The 23,899-nt window shown below is 47.4% G+C and overlaps 1 protein-coding gene across 2 annotated transcripts in view; it reads left to right on the top strand.

Annotated features, from left to right (window-relative positions):
* The window catches only part of LOC139534453 (glutamate receptor ionotropic, NMDA 2B-like), a 104,000-nt gene that overhangs the window by 64,436 nt on the left and 15,665 nt on the right, over positions 1–23,899 (top strand). For both annotated transcript variants that reach the window (XM_071333656.1, XM_071333732.1), the window contains exons 4-14: positions 2,823–2,966; positions 3,372–3,642; positions 5,728–5,920; positions 12,247–12,361; positions 14,941–15,149; positions 15,969–16,140; positions 20,037–20,190; positions 20,481–20,606; positions 21,883–22,112; positions 22,398–22,558; positions 23,186–23,373. In XM_071333656.1, coding sequence (XP_071189757.1) covers positions 2,823–2,966; positions 3,372–3,642; positions 5,728–5,920; positions 12,247–12,361; positions 14,941–15,149; positions 15,969–16,140; positions 20,037–20,190; positions 20,481–20,606; positions 21,883–22,112; positions 22,398–22,558; positions 23,186–23,373 — 1,963 coding nt within the window. The remainder of the gene's footprint in view (positions 1–2,822; positions 2,967–3,371; positions 3,643–5,727; positions 5,921–12,246; positions 12,362–14,940; positions 15,150–15,968; positions 16,141–20,036; positions 20,191–20,480; positions 20,607–21,882; positions 22,113–22,397; positions 22,559–23,185; positions 23,374–23,899) is intronic.

The following is a 23,899-nucleotide window of genomic DNA, read 5'->3' as shown; positions in this document are numbered from 1 at the left end:
TCTCTCTCTCTCTCTTTCTCTCTCCCGCTTGCTCTCTCTCTCTCTCTCTCGCTCTCTCTCTTTCTCTTCGTCTTGCTCTCCTGCCTCGCTCTTGCATCTCTACCCATCAGGCAGTGCAGAGCAGCAGTCAATAGCAACCCCCCCTCGCTCATGTTCAAAGAACCCTTTATAGGCAGGATAGAAATATGCATTGTCAAAACCTTGGAGCAGACAGCACACTCACACAAGTAGAAAAACAGCAATGGTGGTTATGAAAAAAATCAAATACACTTGAACATTCTTCAAAACGGCAAAAAATCTATATTGTTGCTGAGGCAGAGACCAGGTACTCTTACAGGCTTGCAGTAATGCAAAGCACACCCACATACGGAATACAATGTACATTGAATACTTGTGTGGGTTCGGGTGGCGTGGACTATATGTCCTCACTATACTGTATATGCTGTACTGTAGGTAACTTTGTCCTAGATCTGTTTGTGTGCAGTCAGTGTACATAACATACTGTACTCCTTACGCTGTGCATATGGTGCATAGATGTATCCCTGTGTATTTTTGCCTCTTGCGTATATATTTTTGCCTCTTGCATACAGGTTGTGCCTGTATGCACGTATTCAGAGGCAGGGCTGGGAGAAGCTCCATTTCTTTGTAGGCATTGGTGTGTCCCTGCGTGTGTAATTGAAATACCTGAGTTATTGACTCTCTCCCTCCAAGTCAAATGGCAGCTTGGTGAGTGTGTGAGCTCTCTCATTGGACAGCTGTGGGGCAGGCAGCCAGGCAGAGAGAGGACCAATCTCCGGCTCTGTCAGATAGGGCTGGTAATAGTCAGGGACCTCACGATGTTAGGTGCCGAAATGTATTGCGATTTCCACGATTCTATATGTATTGTGATCCCATACTGCGATTTTATGTTCCAAACAAATTGCTCACTATATGTCTGCTGCAGAGGGACAAGAGAGAACATGAGAAAATGAGTTTTGATCAGTCAGGAAATAAAAGTGCTGAAGACATGTTGGCTCACTATTTAAAAAGAAGATGGAGAACAAGCTGTAGGATGAAAAATACAGGAGTTTTGGCTCAGGTACAGCTGACTAGCGCTAGCTAACGCTACCTAGAAAAAAATATATATGTATTATTTTTACAAATTGATACTTGGAGTCAAAGTATCAATATAATATTGTCAAGAAATAATATAGCGATATGTAACTGAATCGGTTATTCCCCCCCTCACTACTGTCAGGGCTTCTGGGTGCTGCTGAGAGGAGGGCATACATGTGCATCCTGTCTGTCTCTGACAGCACCAATCGGCTGTGGGTTAGCAGCTGTGGCTGGCGCTGTCCTGACTCCCTGGCCCGCTGCTGCTCACTCACTCTGCAGTCTGTACCAGGTCACAGCCCACCAGCCACCCGCTCCCCTCATTGTTACCATAGACCCCCCTCCCTCCCCCTCCCTCCCTCCATACTCACCTTCTCTCACAATTCCATTGCTCTCTCTGACTAATTTCTCTCCCTCCTTTCTTTTCTGTCAATTCCTCTCTCTTTTACCCTCTTCGTTCCTCACCCAGCTTACTCTCTCTGTCTCTCTCTCCCTTTATCCCCCAGTGTTGTTCCCTCTCTCCTCCTATTATTTAGCCTCTGTTTTGTGGTCCAGTACAGTAGACTGCAGTGGCTGCTTGGGACAGACAGAGACACACTCCCTCCTCAGGCATTTTAATGTGTGCTAATCGATACCCCAGCGCTCAGGGAGGTGATAATTCGGACTGACCTTAATTATTGTTGCTGTAAATGAAGCCAGTCTTTATTTGGCTCTGGGTCCTTTTTCTCTCTTTTCTTCTTCTCTTTTTTTTCTTCTCCTCTTTTTTTTGCTAATGAACATTCTGCGGACCTCTGGCTCTCTGAATGACTGCATGGGCCAGTACATTAACACTGCTCTTAGAAAGAGAGGAGGGGAGCTGCAGGGGACCGTGTGGAGGAGGGGGGCTGGAAATTCAATTATAACTGTGTCCTGGCAGTAATTTCACTGGAATAAATGGGACAGGGAGCGGGAGAGGAGATCACAGGAGAGAGATCACAGGAGAGAGGGACATGAGAAAGAAAGTGGCAAAAGGGGATGAGATGGGATGAAGGTAGTGTGTAGAGGGACACATGGAAGAGGGCTAGGGGGTCAATCATGGCTTAGTGGAGAGGAGGGTACAGTGGAAATTTACACTGACTTAGACATGTAGAATATACTGTTGTGGAATATACTGTTGTGGAATATACTGTTTATTCACAGTTATTATGTGCATGTACTGTATATCATATATAAGTGGCAAACACACACAGCATACTTATTCACCCCTTTCCACTGTGCCTTTTCAGTGGTTTAGTCTGATCTCATTCATGTGGAAACAAGGTAACGGATCAACCCATGTGTGTCCCCTGGGTTGTAGAGGTTAGGCTTTGATGTTGAGTGAAGCACGGATTCTTAAGCCAAAGAGATTTCAATACCCTGCCCGGCTGACAGACACGCCTGGTTTCACACTCCGACGCACACACTGACACACACAGAAACACGGCCGCACACACACACACACACACACACACACACACACACACACACACACACACACACACACACACACACACACACACACACACACACACACACACACACACACACACACACACACACACACACACACACACACACACACACACACACACACACATACAGTATTGGGGGGAAAAACTGCAGATTGTTGTCTAGACGCCTCCTCTCCAGTTCAATATTCAATGTGGACATGTAACATAGCATTACTAACCTCCACTCTTCTGTTCCCCCAGGATGACAACTCTATGTTCTTCCAGTTCGGCCCGTCCATCGAGCAGCAGGCCTCGGTCATGCTCAACATCATGGAGGAGTACGACTGGTACATCTTCTCCATCGTCACCACATACTACCCCGGATACCTGGACTTTGTCACCAAGGTAACTCACCAATACACGCCCTCACGACAGGGTAGCTCTCTCTTTTTCCCTCCTTCATTTGAATACTGCCACCAGGCAGTCCATGAGCAGATTCTAACGTCACCGTGGACTTATAGTCTTAACTTCTAGGATAGTGATAGGAAGTCAACTACTAAGCCGGCGGCTAATCTCAACTTGTTCATGTAGTCAGGAAGTGTCAGTAGGTATTTAAATACTGTTACGTCGAGAGAAATCAGATTGGCCTTGACAAATGGCCCTTCAGCCCTCTCACACACCTCTATCTTCCTCAATGTCGTTGAACACTTTTTGTGATAACTCAATATTACATATTATCATACCCAACCCTACCTCTCACCCACCTACTTCTTCCTCCCTGGTCCCTCCGTCCCTCCCTCTACCCTGTAGATCCGGAGCACCATAGAGAACAGCTTTGTGGGCTGGGAGCTGGAGGAGGTTTTGCTGCTGGACATGTCAGTGGACGATGGAGACTCTAAGATCCAGAACCAGCTGAAGAAGCTGCAGAGCCCCGTCATCCTGCTGTACTGCACTAAGGAGGAGGCCAACACCATCTTCGAAGTGGCCCACTCCGTAGGGATCACGGGCTACGGCTACACCTGGATCGTCCCCTCGCTGGTGGCTGGGGATGCTGAAGTGATCCCTGCTGAGTTCCCTACAGGTTGGTTTGGAATAAGTTCTATGTGATTTATCTCCATTTAAAGTCTATGATTGGTTGCTGTTTTGATGTTGATATATAGTTGGGAATATGTGGGACCAGGTAGCTGGTACTGATCAAATCCTAACCTGAAATCCATGCACGCAATACACATTTTTGGGTGCAAAATCTTACATTGATATTTCTGCATGATTTACGATAAATCATCGTAAATCGCTTGCTTCTCAAGTTGATGGATATTGCCCGTAATAATGTATTACCATGTTAGCTATGTAAATCATATGATGTGTGATGGTCGAGTGGGCGGGGTATTGAACATGTTTTTCTGCAGGTTTTAACTGTCCCTTGAGAAGGTTTGTCCTGCACATTAGTCTGTGACAGATGGCAGATACTGCATGAATTAAGGGTGTTTTGTGTCAAACTGTCAAAATCAACACTTCAGTTTATCACTGTTTGATGAATTTACAGTATAGGCCTTACAGTAACCTTCAGAATGTGAATTGTCTCGCTAAGTTCATATTTCTAGCACATGTAGGCCTATACCTTTAATGGAGAACTTACTAACTAATTTAGAGTAAAAATAATGTGGTACGCGATATAGTTAAGGCCTGGTGTTTGCGATGGTTCAGTGTGAAGCCAAGGTGCACGCTAACATGCTAATTTGTTAACAGGCACGCTAAATACTTTTCGGTCATGTTTGATGGCCTCCAATCCTCATAGGTAATTCCACTGATGCGTTCCTTAAGTGGCACTCTGGGGAGCTACAGTATCTCAATCTCACCTCCTCCCCCTCCACTATCCCTCTCTCTCCTCCTCCTCCTCTATCCCTCTCTCCTCCTCCTCCTCCTCCTTCTCTATCCTTCTCTCCTCCTCCTCCTCCTCCTCCTCTATCCCTCTCTCCTCCTCCTCCTCTATCCTTCTCTCCTCCTCCTCCTCCTCCTCCTCCTCCTCCTCCTCCTCCTCCTCCTCCTCTATCCCTCTCTCCTCCTCCTCTATCCTTCTCTCCTCCTCCTCCTCCTCCTCCTCCTCCTCCTCCTCCTCCTCCTCCTCCTCTATCCCTCTCTCCTCCTCCTCCTCCTCCTCTATCCTTCTCTCCTCCTCCTCCTCCTCCTCCTCTATCCCTCTCTCCTCCTCCTCTATCCTCTCTCCTCCGCCTCTATCCCTCTCTCTTTCGCAATTCACTTAAACACACTTCTCTTGACGCACAGATATTGCTAACATTTTTAGCATGTGACCCTCCTAATCTTACATCACAGACAATGATGAGCTGTCTGGCACCAATGGCGTGGTTTTGTAATCAGGTCCTCCAATCAACAGTTAGAATGAGAAGGAGGGGCGGGGTGTAGAGGACTACTGCAGTTCAAATGGAAGGACAAGGGGTCTGGTTCTCAGAGCACAAGTGCTCATACACCTCCAAGTCAACGCCACTGTCCTCCTCTTCCTGTTTACCCCCATTGCTAAGGGAGATGAGATTGTCTAAGTTGTTCCAACATTTTCCTCATGTCCTGAGATGGACAGGTCCCACTGGCTACCAACCAACCAACCCTTTCCACTAGCATGCACACACTCTAGCTCTATAATATCATTTTTGTAGGGTGAATATAAAAACCTTGAGAAAGTGTCAACAGAGTGTGACATTAGATATGGTCCTGGAGAGACTGAGCTGTCATCCCAGAGCCCTGTGGGTCTACAGGTTGGATGCTGTCTGTCTATTTCTGTCCAGTTGCCTGGTAATGGATTGGTCAGTCCCTGTCAAGTGGGCCGTAGCAGACAGAGAGGGCGTGAGGATGCAGTTTGACTGAGAAGAGAGGAGAGGGGTGGCTGTCAGTGGTGTGTGGCGCACGCCTCATAGTGTGTTTAGCCCCTTGCGTGCATAACCTCTTTTCCTCTACTCTCTTTCTCTATCTCCCTCTTGTCACTGTCTCCTCTGTCGACTGTATGTTATGGATCTCTCTCTTTCTGCTCTCCCTTTCTTCCTATTCTCATCACTCTATCTGTTTCTGCCTCTTCCCTCATTTCTCTCTCTCTCTCTTGCTCTCTCTATCCACCCCCTCCTTCTCATCTCTCTCTCTCTCTGTCTCTCTACAGGTTTAATCTCTGTGTCGTATGACGAGTGGGACTACGGCCTGGAGGCTCGTGTGCGCGATGGGGTGGCTGTCATCGCCATGGCAACCTCCACCATGATGCTCGACAGGGGGGCACACACCCTGATGAAGTCTGAGTGCCACGGGGCCACGGACAAGAAGGGGCCCATTGCTGGGAACCCCAATGAGGTGCTCAGGTAAATCTGGGGCGGATCGCCTGTCAACCCTTTGAAATCTTTCAACATCTGCACACACAAAGAGTAACACACACATCTCCCTCCCAAAACAGCCCCCCATCCCCGTGCTGCACCCCCACACCCGGACCCTCTCCTTTCCTCTGCTGGGCCTTTTGAACTGGTTGTGATGCAGAGCATTCTGCCGCGCTTTGCTTTGCCAGCGCTTTAATTGGTCCCAGTGGCGTTTCAGTCTGAGAACAGTAGCCCGTTGCGCTGCTCTGTGGAACTGAGCGTGGTATTGCATTCCGGGGCAGTTCCACCCTACTCTATGTTTTGCCACTCTGCCTCTATGTGTTGGGGGATTGTTGGGCATACTGTTGGGACACCAAAGTGGGTTTGGCTGCTTACAAAAATCCTGTTTCCTCCACTGATTCGGGGCTTGTTGGGAGCGGCTGAGTGCTATTTCTGTTGCTGTATCACGGCAGCACCTGGGGATGCTCTGAGCTTTCTCTCACACAAGCATTTCTGGTTGCAGTTCAAAGCCTAACTGAGTCTAGCTCACTTCGGAAGCTCTGCCTGCTGTATTGTCTCACAGGAAGCTGTCAGATGTCATTTCAGCGTAGGCCTCTTACGTTATGCCGTATTTGTTTGCCACTGCCCAGTGCTTTTAGATAACGGCACAGCCCTCTGTAATACTCTCCCCCGCCGCCTCTAACCCACTGTTTCATAATCAACTAGGCTGTGCATTTGATTCAATCATGCTGAACTGGTCTCAGATCATGCTCTGGTTTTACTTGAACTAACCTGTTTGTTGATAACCTCTGTCTTCAGGGGGTCAATGAGCTGATTAGCAGCAAGCCCACAGATAGACAGGTAGACTCTTGCTAACTCAATCAGTGCTCCTCTCATGTGATAGATATAACACTATGGGGCTATGAGAGCAGCCTGATGGGATGCCAGGGGTTATCAGACCTATGACAGCCTATATTACTATGTATCGTCATTTGATTGTTGTTTTTAATTTATCGGATAAAGAAGTCTATGGCCACTTACACACAGCCTTTCTGTGTGACTCTAGCTGAAATATGAAACACGTATGTTGACACCTTGCTGTACTTCCCTTCAGGGTTTTTCACTTATTGAATCCCGGAGAGTTAGGGGACCTGACTGGCGCTAAAAGTAATGTGCGGAAAAACAAAATGAAATCCTGTATTTGCCCGAGGTATTTGTCAAGGATCTAGGACACCGGTATAAGGTATCATATGTGAGTGGTGTGTTTTTTTAAATTCTAAATGAATGCATATGTTCTTTTCTTATAAGAGAATCATGTTAGAGTCAGTAGAAACACACCATGGAATACATTGAATGACTTTTACCTGTACTTTTACATACAGGTAGAGTATAGTATGGACCGTTCCATTGGTGGAACCTGAAGGCAGCTGGATCATGGTCTAACAAAGCTGACTCTGACCCACCTAAACATGAACAAGTTACATGTTAGAAATGAGCAGTGTGTTGGAAAAGGGGTCAAGTGCTTTTAAGTGTTGTGGAAATGTAGGTCTGCGGTAGTTTGTCTGTTGGAGAAGACAAATGCTTGAGCAGTATTTTGACCCTGCATGGTCTTTGGAGTGGCCTCTGCCAGGTCCAGTCAGTAGGCAGCTGCAGTCCATAAACTCCTGCTGAGTATCTGTTTCTGGGGATGGAAGTGAACTACTTCACAGAGCTTTTGGGCGATGGATGTAAAATGGTACCTGTTTATGATGGGGCTTTAATGGAACTGGGTCAGACTGCCGTTCTCTCTTTCTTTCTCTCTTTCTGTCTTTATTTCTCTCTCTCTCTTTCTCTCTGTCTCACACACACACACACACACACACACACACACACACACACACACACACACACACACACACACACACACACACACACACACACACACACACACACACACACACACACACACACACACACACACACACACACACAGGCAATATGGACCCTATTGTCATTCTCCATAGATTCTTTTTCAAAATTAATATCAGGGTTAATTTATTAAAACCTCCTAATCAATATTTCACAATATTGCCTGTGTGTTCAGCGTACTGTATCTACATAATCTGACATGTGGCCTGTGTGTTCACCGTACTGTATCTACATAATCTGACATGTGGCCTGTGTGTTCACCGTACTGTATCTACATAATCTGACATGTGGCCTGTGTGTTCACCGTACTGTATCTACATAATCTGACATGTGGCCTGTGTGTTCACCGTACTGTATCTACATAATCTGACATGTGGCCTGTGTGTTCACCGTACTGTATCTACATAATCTGACATGTGGCCTGTGTGTTCACCGTACTGTATCTACATAATCTGACATGTGGCCTGTGTGTTCACCGTACTGTATCTACATAATCTGACATGTGGCCTGTGTGTTCACCGTACTGTATCTACATAATCTGACATGTGGCCTGTGTGTTCACCGTACTGTATCTACATAATCTGACATGTGGCCTGTGTGTTCACCGTACTGTATCTACATAATCTGACATGTGGCCTGTGTGTTCACCGTACTGTATCTACATAATCTGACATGTGGCCTGTGTGTTCACCGTACTGTATCTACACAATCTGACATGTGGCCTGTGTGTTCACCGTACTGTATCTACATAATCTGACATGTGGCCTGTGTGTTCACCGTACTGTATCTACATAATCTGACATGTGGCCTGTGTGTTCACCGTACTGTATCTACATAATCTGACATGTGGCCTGTGTGTTCACCGTACTGTATCTACATAATCTGACATGTGGCCTGTGTGTTCACCGTACTGTATCTTCATAATCTGACATGGGGCCTGTGTGTTCACCGTACTGTATCTACATAATCTGACATGTGGCCTGTGTGTTCACCGTACTGTATCTACACAATCTGACATGTGGCCTGTGTGTTCACCGTACTGTATCTACATAATCTGACATGTGGCCTGTGTGTTCACCGTACTGTATCTACATAATCTGACATGCGGCCTGTGTTTTCACCGTACTGTATCTACATAATCTGACATGTGGCCTGTGTGCGTTAATGACACGTCCTCCCCTGGGCTTTATGCGTTGACTAAGAGGAAGGGGTGTATATAGGTGTATGGTGATTTTAGAGAGAGAGAGAGAGAGAGAGAGAGAGAGAGAGAGAGAGAGAGAGAGAGAGAGAGAGAGAGAGAGAGAGAGAGAGAGAGAGAGAGAGAGAGAGAGAGAGAGAGAGAGAGAGAGAGAGAGAGAGAGAGAGAGAGAGAGAGAGAGAGAGAGAGAGAGAGAGAGAGAGAGAGAGAGAGAGAGAGAGAGAGAGAGAGAGAGAGAGAGCTAGGAGGGCAGTGAGTGGGAGAAGGTGACATAGGCAGGAAAGTTAAACACATTTCACAGCAAAGAACAGTATCGTTACAGAGATGGAGAGAAACAGGGGGTAGAAGTGAAGAGAGAAATATGGCCCGTCTCCCCCCTCTCTTTTCCCCTCTTCTATCACACTCTCTCTCTCTCTCTCTCTCTGTGAGATTATGGTTCCCATAGCAACGCAGCAGATTGGCTTGGAAATCTTGGTGGTTGTGGGTACCATGGCAACACATTACATATGCTTGTGTGAGTCTCTGTGTCGCCGTTGTCAACGTGTGTAGGATGGTACAGTATACACATTCGCACACAAATACCCCACATGTACATTGTCATGCATAACTACACCATCCTAAACGTTCAAGAGGACACATTCTCCAGTCACCTTGTAAATGGTTTATCATTTATGCAGCATATTCCATAGGCTTTGCGTCGGTGCCAAGGTTGCCTCTGATTCGCATGGCATTTCTAACAGACGGTTCTCTATTACTTCTCCACTTAATATTTCATACTTTATCTTTCCACGTGCAGTAGAGAGAGATAAAAGTAGAACGATTCGGTTGAAGGATATTTGAGAAATGTTGAAAGGACTGTTGTAAATCCTGTGTTTTGGACCCGTGACATTTCGGAGCACACAGAACAAGAATGCTGTTTGCCAGTTTGCATCTACCTGTTTACCTATCATGTCATTCTATCAAGCGAATCCACACTCTCCCACTCTCCTACACAGATCATACCAAGGTGCAGCGGTGTACTGTATACCTCTCGTTACGCAACATACAGGTAACGGCCAAAAGGAAACACCATAATAAAGTGTTTTAATAGGGAGTTGAGCCAGAACAGCTTCAGTGCACCTCGGCATAGATTCTACAAGTGTCTGGAACTCTATTGGAAGGATGTGAGACGATTCTTCCATGAGAAATTCCATCATTTGATGTTTTTTTGACGGTGGTGGAAAACGTTGTCATGCTCATCAAACTATTCAGTGACCACTCAGGGCATTGTCATCTTATGGGGGCATAGCCATGGTAGCCAAAATAATGGCCTGCCCAGCATTTTTATACATGACCCTAAGCATGATGGGATGTTAAGTGCTTAATTAACTCAGGAACCACACCTGCTTTCAATATACTATGAATCCCTCATTTACTCAAGTGTTTCCATTATTTTGGCAGTTACATGTACAAACATGTGTGTGGATGTGTGTGGATGTGTGTGGATGTTTGTGGATGTTTGTGGATGTGTGTGGATGTGTGTGGATGTTTGTGGATGTGTGTGGATGTGTGTGGATGTGAGTGGATGTGTGTGGATGTGTGTGGATGTGAGTGGATGTGTGTGGATGTTTGAGGATGTTTGTGGATGTGTGTGGATGTGTGTGGATGTGTGTGGATGTGTGTGGATGTGTGTGGATGTTTGTGGATGTTTGTGGATGTGAGTGGATGTGTGTGGATGTGTGTGGATGTTTGTGGATGTTTGTGGATGTGAGTGGATGTGTGTGGATGTTTGAGGATGTTTGTGGATGTGTGTGGATGTGTGTGGATGTGTGTGGATGTGTGTGGATGTTTGTGGATGTTTGTGGATGTGTGTGGATGTGTGTGGATGTGTGTGGATATGTGTGGATGTTTGTGGATGTGTGTGGATGTGTGTGGATGTTTGTGGATGTGTGTGGATGTGTGTAGATGTTTGTGGATGTGTGTGGATGTGTGTGGATGACAGGGGCTGACGTGTGATGTGTGAATGTGTGACTGTGACTCCATGCTGGCATGCTGAGGTCTGTGGAGAGGAAGTGAGGGGTCGGGTCCTCAGGGAAGCGGATGGGAGAACATTGATAGTGGTGAGCTTTTCTAGTGGTTCAGTATGTGTAGTTACTGGTATGCAGTGTGCCGGTCTGCCTGGCTAGTGTTGCCGAGCATGTTGTTGGGCATGCTGCTTAGCTCTCAATGCAGAGACCATTCAGTTCAGGAGGGTAGCACAACAATGAGCATGTGCAGTACGAACACACACACACACGTCACTCTCAGCTCCAGTCATGCCTCATTGTTGTCATTTATATATTTATCTATGTATTGTGTGCGTGGTTTTGAGACAGAGTGTTGCCATGGAAACAGCAACCCAGAAAAAAAGAGAGCGAGGCAGAGAGAGAGAGAGAGAGAGAGAGAGAGAGAGAGAGAGAGAGAGAGAGAGAGAGAGAGAGAGAGAGAGAGAGAGAGAGAGAGAGAGAGAGAGAGAGAGAGAGAGAGAGAGAGAGAGAGAGAGAGAGAGAAAGAGAGGGGCAGAGAGAGAGAGAGAGAGAGAGAGAGAGAGAGAGAGAGGGGCAGAGAGAGAGAGAGAAGCAGAGAGAGAGAGGCAGAGAGAGACAGAAAGAGAGAGAGAGGCAGAGAGAGACAGAAAGAGAGAGAGAGAGGCAGAGAGAGAGGCAGAGAGAGACAGAAAGAGAGAGAGAGAGGCAGAGAGAGACAGAAAGAGAGAGAGAGAGGCAGAGAGAGAGGCAGAGAGAGACAGAAAGAGAGAGAGAGAGGCAGAGAGAGAAGCAGAGAGAGACAGACAGAGAGAGAGAAGCAGAGAGTGACAGAGAGAGAGAGGCAGAGAGATAGGCAGAAGAGGTGAGTAGAATGGGAGGTGGCAGAGAAATTATTTGAGCTCACCTGACAGAAACACGTTCTTACACACACACACACACACACACACACACACACACACACACACACACACACACACACACTAGAAACCGCTGACATGAAACAGAAGCACATTGGAAGGGGTTGCAATGTCATGATCAGCCAGGAGACTGTTGCAGTCCTGTCTGCCTCCTCACTGCAGCCATACAGTAGACATGCTCTCTGTTCTTTTCTATCCTATTCTGCTGTATTCTATTTTATTCTATTTTCACTGCACCCATATCGCCACTCTACTCTGTGTGTGGGAATAAGAGCCTTACTAATCTGAATCTCTGTTCCTGTCCAGGTACCTGATGAACGTCACGTTTGAGGGCCGGAACCTGTCCTTCAGTGAGGACGGCTACCAGATGCATCCCAAACTGGTCATCATCCTACTGGACAAGATGAGGCAGTGGGACAAGGTAAGGCTTCAGCTCTGTACGGTGTGTCTGTGTCTGTGTGTGTCTGTGTGTGTGTGTGTGTGTGTGTGTGTGTGTGTGTGTGTGTGTGTGTGTGTGTGTGTGTGTGTGTGTGTGTGTGTGTGTGTGTGTGTGTGTGTGTGTGTGTGTGTGTGTGTGTGTGTGTGTGTGTGTGTGTGTGTGTGTGTGTGTGTGTGTGTGTGTGTGTGTGTGTGTGCGCGTGCGTGCGTGTGTGTATTTCTACGTCTCACTATATGTCTCTTTCTTTCTCTTGCTCTACTTCTTCCTCCTATTATTCTGTATTTTTCTCCCCTCTCTAATCGTGGTCTGCAATCTATATTCTGTCCTCTGATCAGAGAGCAAGGTGACTCGCTCCCCCTTCTGCCTCCTCTCCTCTCCTCTCCTCTCCTCTCCTCTCCTCTCCTCTCTTCTCCTCTCCTCTCCTCTCCTCTCCTCTCCTCTCCTCTCCTCTCCTCTCCTCTCCTCTCCTCTCCTCTCCTCTCCTCTCCTCTCCTCTCCTCTCCTCTCCTCTCCTCTCCTCTCCTCTGCTCCCCCTCTCACTCTCATGTTTAATTCTTCGCTTGACTTCCAGCTGGACCACTTTCTTGGATTCTAATAAGTGCATGCCTCTCTCTCTCTCTCTCTCTCTCTCTCTCTCTCTCTCTCTCTCTCTCTCTCTCTCTCTCTCTCTCTCTCTCTCTCTCTCTCTCTCTCTCTCTCTCTCTCTCTCTCTCTCTCTCTCTCTCTCTCTCTCTCTCTCTCTCTCTCTCTCTCTCTCTCTCTCTCTCTCTCTCTCTCTCTCTATTCCTCTCTCTCTCTCTCTCTCTCTCTCTCTCTCTCTCTCTATTCCTCTCTCTCTCTCTCTCTCTCTCTCTCTCTCTCTCTCTCTCTATTCCTCTCTCTCTCTCTCTCTCTCTCTCTCTCTCTCTCTCTCTCTCTCTCTCTCTCTCTCTCTCTCTCTCTCTCTCTCTCTCTCTCCTCTCCTCTCCTCTCCTCTCCTCTCCTCTCCTCTCCTCTCCTCTCCTCTCCTCTGCTCCCCCTCTCACTCTCATGTTTAATTCTTCGCTAGCTGGACCACTTTCTTGGATTCTAATAAGTGCATGCCTCTCTCTCTCTCTCTCTCTCTCTCTGCTCTCTCTCTCTCTCTCTCTCTCTCTCTCTCTCTCTCTCTCTCTCTCTCTCTCTCTCTCTCTCTCTCTCTCTCTCTCTCTCTCTCTCTCTCTCTCTCTCTCTCTATTCCTCTCTCTCTCTCTCTCTCTCTCTCTCTCTCTCTCTCTCTCTCTCTCTCTCTCTCTCTCTATTCCTCTCTCTCTCTCTCTCTCTCTCTCTCTCTCTCTCTCTCTCTCTCTCTCTCTCTCTCTCTCTCTCTCTCTCTCTCTCTCTCTCTCTCTCTCTCTCTCTCTCTCTCTACTCTCTCTCTCTCTCTCTCTCTCTCTCTCTCTCTCTCTCTCTCTCTCTCTCTCTCTCTCTCTCTCTCTCTCTCTCTCTCTCTCTCTCTCTCTCTCTCTCTCTCTCTCTCTCTCTCTCTCTCTCTCTCTCTCCTCTCTCTATTCCTCTCTCTCTCTATTCCTCCGCTCTTTTGAAGTAGTTCTGAAACGCTGGAGTGTCCGGTCCAGTTTACACACTGTGAGTTGACTGTAACCCTTCCTTCTCTGTCTGGAGGTATCCATCTGGCACCGGGGCTCTGCAGCCGAGTCAGTCTGCTACAGCCTGCCAACTTTCCTCTCTGGAGATATGTGTGTGTGTGAGTGTGAGAGAGAGAAAGAGAGAGAGAGAGAGAATGGGTCTGTGTGCATGCACGGACGTGCACCAACTCCTTGTCCATCTCCCATCTTGACAGGCCCCATTAGTTGATCATCCATATACATTTACACCCAGCCATTCCCTGAAATAAGTGCCCGTTAGCTGCTGTTGGAGTAGAGGGCAAAAGACAGAGTCTTCAGGTATGATTTGTCGGCGGCAGTGATGGTGAAAATTGAGTAAATGATGGTGCTAATTCAGAGCTGGGGATTGGAGGGATTGGAGGGTCCTCCAGGAATCGAGTTGGACACTCTGGTCCAGGAGTGCTTTCATTTGCATACGAATTACCTCTCCTCCCTCTCTACCTCTCTCTGTCGTTCCCCCTCGTTCTGAATTCAACTCTCTTTCCCCCGGTCCTCTGCCGTCCTTCACGTTAACCTTTCTCCTACCCAGTGTGCTATGTGTCCCAGTCCTCGTCTCTGGTTGCTCTCTGGCCAACCGCCTGCTGACGTGATAAAACAAGTCACAGTTGTTCAACTCACTCTTCTTCCTTTCTTTCAGTCATTCACTCACTCTGTCCCCCACTGTTTTGGTGTTTGTGTGTTATCATGACATGTTTAAGGCTCATTAATGCTTCCTTATTATAATAATAATTTGGCAAAGAAGTAGCAGTTTGAATTTAAATGAATTTTTCAAGGGGCCCATTTTCATAACGCTATTGCCAACCAAATATACATTGGCAAAAGGTCCCCCCAAATGCAAACATCAATCTGAATCCAAACCAGAATTCCAATGTGAACACAGAAGCCAGCCTTATGGAGTGTGTTTGCTTACTGTCTCAGGTGGGGAAGTGGGAGAATGGCTCCCTGTCCATGAAGTACCACGTCTGGCCTCGCTTTGAGATCTACTCAGGGGCAGAGAGCCGGGAGGACGACCACCTTTCCATCGTTACGCTGGAGGAGGCTCCGTTCGTCATCGTGGAGGACGTTGACCCCCTCAGTGGCACGTGTATGAGGAACACTGTGCCCTGCAGGAGACAGCTCCAAACAATGTGAGGGGAAAACTCTCCACAACACTGTCTAATGCCACGTACAATGTCTGTTACACAATGTATATCCTTAATGCAACTGTAATGTGTATAATATCACAGAAATTATCACAATTCCACAACAATGTATTCAACTATAATGTAAAGTATTGATGTCAAAGCAGTGTCCAAATCTATAATTTTAAGATGTATAATAATTCTAGTTATGCCCCTTATAGTGTTCCACAGTATCCACCATAAAAGCCTTTAGACCCCCAGTACTTTATGAGTATCTGCCATCTGCCTCCAGTATCTCTACATCTGTACTGAGTTGTATTAAGCCTCTAACTGTGTGGGTACGTCCTGTCCTGTGTCTCAATATGTTCCTCTCTCCACCCTGTCTCACTCTGCCGTGGCAACATGGCCATGATGGTATCCAAATCCAGGCTAGCGGGGTAGGAAGAGCTCTGTTAAAGTCTCTAGAAAGCCGAACGCTTTAAGCATGCTGATAATGTTCCCCTCCGTCTAATCTCTGTCTCAACATACGTTGTTCAGCATGGAAAAAATATCCTTGCCTGCCGCCTCGAGATGTATGAATGCCCGGTGTTAATAAGGCCTATTGTTCTCCCTCTCACCTTTTACATATTTTTTTACGTTTGCTCAGTCTGTCTATTCCTGTTGCACTTTCCCCTACTATATCTCCCCCTTTTCTGTTCCATTGTTTTCTCTCTTCCTTTCCTCCATTTTATGCTACCCTAATTCTCTGCATGCTTTTCTCCTTTCTCTGCCGCTCTCCTCCTCCCTCGCTCTTTCCCTCTCTCTCTTTCTATGTCTCTCTCTTAGAAATAAAACCGTGGACTCTGGGATCTATATCAAGCGCTGCTGTAAGGGTTTCTGCATCGACATCCTGAAGAAGATCGCCAAGCACGTCAAGTTCACCTACGACCTCTACCTGGTGACCAATGGAAAACACGGCAAGAAGATCAACGGCACCTGGAACGGCATGGTGGGAGAGGTGGGCCTCCGGAGCGGCAGCTAGTCTGTCTGTGTATGATGGTGTCATGGGGGTTAGCTACCTGTGTCAGTCTGTCTGTGTATGATGGTGTCATGGGGGTTAGCTACCTGTGTCAGTCTGTCTGTGTATGATGGTGTCATGGGGGTTAGCTACCTGTGTCAGTCTGTCTGTGTATGATGGTGTCATGGGGGTTAGCTACCTGTGTCAGTCTGTCTGTGTATGATGGTGTCATGGGGGTTAGCTACCTGTGTCAGTCTGTCTGTGTATGATGGTGTCATGGGGGTTAGCTACCTGTGTCAGTCTGTCTGTGTATGATGGTGTCATGGGGGTTAGCTACCTGTGTCAGTCTGTCTGTGTATGATGGTGTCATGGGGGTTAGCTACCTGTGTCAGTCTGTCTGTGTATGATGGTGTCATGGGGGTTAGCTACCTGTGTCAGTCTGTCTGTGTATGATGGTGTCATGGGGGTTAGCTACCTGTGTCAGTCTGTCTGTGTATGATGGTGTCATGGGGGTTAGCTACCTGTGTCAGTCTGTCTGTGTATGATGGTGTCATGGGGGTTAGCTACCTGTGTCAGTCTGTCTGTGTATGATGGTGTCATGGGGGTTAGCTACCTGTGTCAGTCTGTCTGTGTATGATGGTGTCATGGGGGTTAGCTACCTGTGTCAGTCTGTCTGTGTATGATGGTGTCATGGGGGTTAGCTACCTGTGTCAGTCTGTCTGTGTATGATGGTGTCATGGGGGTTAGCTACCTGTGTCAGTCTGTCTGTGTATGATGGTGTCATGGGGGTTAGCTACCTGTGTCAGTCTGTCTGTGTATGATGGTGTCATGGGGGTTAGCTACCTGTGTCAGTCTGCAGGTATCAATCTGTCAACTGTATCTTATGTTTGTCTGTCTCTGTTTGTCTGCCAGTGTCTGTGTCTGTGTCTGTATCTGTGTCAGTGGCTATCCCAACAGGAATCATGCCCTCTGTTATTAACTTGGAGCTACCTGGAAGGGAAACTCATTCTGAGTGACTTATAGACAGACGTTCCTCGTCCACTTCCATGTCACCAGTTTGTTCATTTGGGCATTAGCTAATGTCAGTCAGGTTAAGTACCTCACTCAAGGGTAAAGAGCAGTCTACCATGAAAGTCCAGTTTGTGTTATAAAGATGTTGCGTAATCGACATTGGTCCCAAGGTAAGGTTGTTGTCACTTCTGATATACAGCAGTAGCAGCAGCTGCACTGAGGCAGAGAGTAGCAGAGTTTTTACTTTACAACTTTGTTCTAACTTTAGGAAAGTTCTAATGTTGCTCCTCACCTTGGTAACGCTGTAGGTAGAAATACATAGTGTAAGTTTACTGTAGCAGAGGATGTTCTGGTTGGAATAACCTACCACTGTCATAGACAGGACTACATATCCACTGTCATAGACAGGACTACATATCCACTGTCATAGACAGGACTACATATCCACTGTCATAGACAGGACTACATATCCACTGTCATAGACAGGACTACATATCCACTGTCATAGACAGGACTACATATCCACTGTCATAGACAGGACTACATATCCACTGTCATAGACAGGACTACATATCCACTGTCATAGACATGACTACATATCCACTGTCATAGACAGGACTACATATCCACTGTCATAGACAGGACTACATATCCACTGTCATAGACAGGACTACATATCCACTGTCATAGACAGGACTACATATCCACTGTCATAGACAGGACTACATATCCACTGTCATAGACAGGACTACATATCCACTGACATAGACAGGACTACATATCCACTGTCATAGACAGGACTACATATCCACTGTCATAGACAGGACTACATATCCACTGTCATAGACAGGACTACATATCCACTGTCATAGACAGGACTACATATCCACTGTCATAGACAGGACTACATATCCACTGTCATAGACAGGACTACATATCCACTGTCATAGACAGGACTACATATCCACTGTCATAGACAGGACTACATATCCACTGTCATAGACAGGACTACATATCCACTGTCATAGACAGGACTACATATCCACTGTCATAGACAGGACTACATATCCACTGTCATAGACAGGACTACATATCCACTGACATAGACAGGACTACATATCCACTGTCATAGACAGGACTACATATCCACTGTCATAGACAGGACTACATATCCACTGTCATAGACAGGACTACATATCCACTGTCATAGACAGGACTACATATCCACTGTCATAGACAGGACTACATATCCACTGTCATAGACAGGACTACATATCCACTGTCATAGACAGGACTACATATCCACTGTCATAGACAGGACTACATATCCACTGTCATAGACAGGACTACATATCCACTGTCCTAGACAGGACTACATATCCACTGTCCTAGACAGGACTACATATCCACTGTCCTAGACAGGACTACATATCCACTGTCATAGACAGGACTACATATCCACTGTCCTACTACAGTATAATCCACATTGACATGATACATTTCAGCCATTTAACAGACTCTCTTATTCAAAGCCACTTAGATTTAATATGGATACTGGGCCTCCAAGCGCAGAACGGTCACCTGTTATAAAGGGGTGTGTTTCATGTGGACTAAAAGGATGCTGGTGTACCGTCTCTATTCCACCTAGAAGAGGAATGTTAATGGAATAAAGCGTCCGTCCCAGCGCCGCTCAGAGGACGTATCTCACTCTCTTAATGACCCCAGATGTACACACGACGACCGCGTGGATCACATAGATGCCTCTTGACTTACACAATGTACCAGAGCTGTGCATAAAAGAGAGAAGTCACTGCAGGGTTAAAGTTGGTCCCTCCGCTCCATTTTGTGCTGACTTCATTTTGTTCACTGGTGTCGGCATTGATGGAGTGAAGGCTAATCCTCGTAATCCAAAATATTTGAGGCAAAACTCTTGATTACATGAGTTTGGCTTCAAACATCGACAGACGTGAACACAGAACACAAGCAAGAATTCTCGCTCGCTCGCTCATTCCCAGTACCACCCACATAGGTCACTTTCATAACGGAGAGAGTACAAGCCGTGGGAGGGAGAATACGGAAAGAGAGAGGAAGTGGGTACACTGCTGGACAGACTTGCCCCCCCTGGGGACACACACACTAACACAAACAAATCCTTGGCACGCAAACCTACAGACCACAGGTAAAGGAAAAAGTCTCACTCCCCCTCTCTTTCCCTCCCTCTGTCATTCACATTCATACCTTATTAACTCAGTCAGTTCTGTCCCACTTTACCCTGGTGCTGTAGGGCCCAGGTATTTAGGGCTAAATATACCTGTAGAGATGGAGGGGCACGAAGGGAGGGATGGAAAGCAGGGAGGAGAGGAAGGAGGAGGCAATGGCAATGGGGTGGCTATTTCAAGCTGCTGTGACCCACTGTGGTAACCCAATTCTCCCTCCCTCGTTCTGTCTGTCTCCTCCTCCCCCTCGTTCTCTCTCTCCCTACCTTGTTCATGTCTGTTTCTCCCTCCCACCCTCGTTTTCTCTCTCCCTCCCTCGTTCTGTCTGTCTCTCCCTCCCCTCCCTCGTTCTCTCTCTCCCTCCTTCATTCTGTCTGTCTCTCCCTCCCTCGTTCTGTCTTTCTCCCTCCCTCCCTCATTCTGTCTTTCTCCCTCCCTCCCTCGTTCTGTCTCTCTCCTTCCCTCGTTCTGTCTGTTCTGCCTCACCTCCGTCGTTCTGTTTCTCTCTCCTTCCCCTCCCGCACTGGGGATCACAAGTCTCCACTTTGACTGTTCTTGATGTGTAGAAACTGTCTCTCATTGACCTTTCTCGTTCTCTCTCACTCCCTCTCTCCCTACTGTTTCTCCCTGTCTCCCTACCGTCTCTCTCTCCACCTCTCTCTCTCTCAGGTGGAGACAAAGAAGGCCCACATGGCTGTGGGCTCCCTCACCATCAACAAGGAGAGGTCAGAGGTAATTGACTTCTCGGTGCCCTTCATCGAGACGGGCATCAGCGTCATGGTATCCCGTAGCAACGGCACCGTCTCGCCCTCTGCCTTCCTCGGTGAGTGTGACCCACAACAGACTCTGCCAACGCTGCCAACTTTACAGTATCACCCAAACGTTCCGTCCAGTGTGTACTGAGACTGAATTATAATGTGCTTAACTCTCTCTCTTTATGTCTGTCTCATTCCCCTCCAATCTTTTCTTTCCTACTCTCTCTCTCTCTGACTTCCTCTCCCTCGCCTCTATCTCACTCACTTCTTGTTTCTCTGTGTACCCCTCATTTGCATATTTTTCTCTCTCTCGCCCTCCCTCCGTTGGCCTTTCTCTTTCTCTCTGCCTCTCTCTCAGAGCCCTTCAGTGCTGATGTGTGGGTGATGATGTTCGTGATGCTGCTGCTGGTGTCGGCGATTGCTGTGTTTGTGTTTGAGTACCTCAGCCCTGTGGGCTACAACCGCTGTCTGGCTGACGGTAGAGGTGAGAGGGTCTGGCTCCACACCGGAATGAACATCTCTCTTACAAATGCATACACACGCATACACACACACATACATATTTTTCTCTTCTCTTCCTCATTCTCTCACTTGCCTGCTCGCTCACTTACTCGCTCTCTCTCTCTCTCTCTCGCTCTCTCTCTCTCTCTCTCTCTCTCTCACACACACACACACACACACACACACACACACACACACACACACACACACACACACACACACACACACACACACACACACACACACACACACACACACACACACACACACACACACACACACACACACACTGCTCTGCGCAGTGACCTTCCCAACTCCCACATGGCAGCCAGTAAACCCTGACCACCCTCCTCCCCAGCCCCTCCTCCCCAGCCCCTCCTCCTCCCTAGCCCCTCCTCTTCCCCAGCCCCTCCTCTTCCCCAGCCCCTCCTCCCCAGTCCCTCCTCCCCAGCCCCTCCTCCTCCCCAGCCCCTCCTCCACAACCCCTCCTCCTCCCCAGTCCCTCCCCAGCCCCACCTCCTGTCCTCCTTCACCTCTCAGAGCCTAGTGCAGGTGAAGTCTCTAATCATTGACTTCAACACGCCTCCCCTGGATTTTCATGTATTTTAATGTGGGCCCTGTGTTTTGCATGCATTTCCATATTCTCAGGAATCACATGTCAGGCCTGACAGGAATGTGCCCGTTTTATTACATCTCCCAGCTTAAAAGAAATAATCAATGTCTCTCCATCCTATTCATGATGGGACTATATTTAGAGACCATATCTTTTTTTAATCTCTCTCATCCTTCATGTTCTGGAGAATACGACCCTCTTTCCTAAAGCGTTGTAGGAATGCTATTGTTAGCTGGTCATACAGTAGTCTTGGGAATTCAGTGTTTGTGCGAATTGGATCAAATGTTGGATTCCAACTAGTGATACTCATGGTGGCTACTTACAGAACAATAAATACAACTGATGTGCCAAAAAATATTATCATGATGGATTCAATCTTGTGTGATAGTGACAGAACCACAGCACACATATATTCAACAACAATAGGCATACTTAGTAGTGGACTAAAGCCTCATCTGCACTACAACACACTTACCCAGGTGTTTATCAGAATGACACAGCACCGTGGTCCAATCAGTCGTGCTCCTTCAGCTTCCCTAGCCACATTGTGCTTCATGATCCTACAGCTAACCACAACATAACTACAACACTGAGACGCTTCCCTGAGACCATTGCTCATTGTGATCACTACCTGTCTCTCCATCAGAGCCTGGAGGGCCCTCCTTCACCATCGGCAAGGCCATCTGGCTGCTGTGGGGTCTGGTCTTCAACAACTCTGTCCCAGTGCAGAACCCCAAGGGTTGGACCAGTAAGATCATGGTGTCGGTGTGGGCCTTCTTCGCTGTCATCTTCCTGGCCTCCTACACTGCCAACCTGGCAGCCTTCATGATCCAGGAGGAGTATGTGGACCAGGTGTCTGGACTCAGCGACAAGAAGGTAAGGCCTGTCATTAAACTTCATTAGTCCTTTACTCGCTCTTTCTTACTATCTCTCTCCTCTCCTTATCTCACCTCCATTCCATCTCACTGTCCATCTTTCCTTGATTCCCTTGATTTCTATCTCTCGCTCTGTCCTCTGCCTGCCACCACTTTCTTCACGCCATCATTATTTCTACACCTCTTATCTCATCTCTCTCGCTCCGTCTCTCTCTCTCTCTCTCTCTCTCTCTCTCTCTCTCTCTCTCTCTCTCTCTCTCTCTCTCTCTCTCTCTCCTCCCCTCAGTTCCAGAGACCCAATGACTTCTCCCCTCCATTCCGGTTTGGGACGGTCCCTAACGGCAGCACGGAAAGGAACATCAAGAACAACTACAAGGAGATGCATGGATACATGATCAAGTTCCACCAGAAGAATGTGGACGAGGCCCTCTATGGTCTGAAGACTGGGTGAGCAGGGGGAATGGGGCCTTAAAATAGGGCCTTAGACTGGGGGGATGGGGGAATGGGGCCTTAGACTGGGGTAATGAGGGAATGTGACCTTAAAATAGGGCCTTAGACTGGGGGGATGGGGGAATGGGACCTTAGACTGGGGGAATGGGGCCTTAGAATGGGGCCTTAGACTGGGGGGATGGGGGAATGGGGCCTTAGAATGGGGGAATGGGGCCTTAGACTGGGGGAATGGGGCCTTAAAATAGGGCCTTAGACTGGGGGGATGGGGGAATGTGGCCTTAGACTGGGGGAATAAGGGGAATGGAGCCTTAGACTGGGGGAATAAGGGGGATGGAGCCTTAGACTGGGGCAATAGGGGAACATGTATTCTATTTTCTTTTATACATTTTTTTACATTTTAGTTGAATTATTCTCCTTGTTTCTCATTAAAAGCTCTGGTTTTATTCATTTCCCAGCACAACAGTGTCTACCATTATACAGTACGTGACAACTGTAGCCCTTGGCAAAGCAGGCAGAAGTCTATTATCCTTATCACAACATTAGGGCTACTTAGCAGGTTAATTGGGATGAGTAGTTACAGTGTAAAGCTAGGCCAGAAGTGATTACTGTAAATTCTCTCATTAGTAAACTGGACGCCTTCATCTACGACGCAGCAGTGCTGAACTACATGGCCGGGAGGGACGAGGGCTGTAAGCTGGTGACCATCGGCAGTGGGAAGGTGTTTGCCTCCACGGGCTACGGCATCGCCATCCAGAAGGAGTCTGGCTGGAAGAGACACGTCGACCTGGCCATCCTTCAGCTCTTTGGAGACGGTGAGATCGGCGCTCAGTTAGAATTACATACAGTTTGACTTCATGTATTTCAGCTAGGGAGTCGTGCCATTTTACTGAGGGTTTTAATGGTGTTCTTTGATGGAAAACAGACAAGTTTTTCCGGTCAGATCACTTGCCTTCCTCCGAAGAGAAATGCAATAAAACAAAAAGATTGGGAAATGATTTGAGAGTGTGCTGTCGTAATGTTTCCACATGGAATTGTAGATGACTGTATACTTTTGGAATACTTGCCAACTGGCTAAAATATAGAACACACAATCCTACAGGTATTGTCTATGTATGTTATATTGTGTATAGTAAGGCTGTGTCCCACCTTGATTGAGCACCAGTCAGAGCTGCATTCGAAGCCATATAGAAGTCGTTTTTCTCTCTGCAGCTTGTCTGTGCTGGAGACACTTTATCTGGGTGTGTTCCAGCCTGTCTTGAGGATCCTGGACCAAGGCCCCTCCAGGCCCCACTATAGTGTCCTAGTTAGAGGTGCCAGTAAAGCTGCTGGTGTATTCTA

Source organism: Salvelinus alpinus, chromosome 1 (assembly GCF_045679555.1).
Source record: "Salvelinus alpinus chromosome 1, SLU_Salpinus.1, whole genome shotgun sequence".
Taxonomy (NCBI): domain Eukaryota; kingdom Metazoa; phylum Chordata; class Actinopteri; order Salmoniformes; family Salmonidae; genus Salvelinus; species Salvelinus alpinus.
This window is presented reverse-complemented; position numbering and strand designations above follow the sequence as displayed.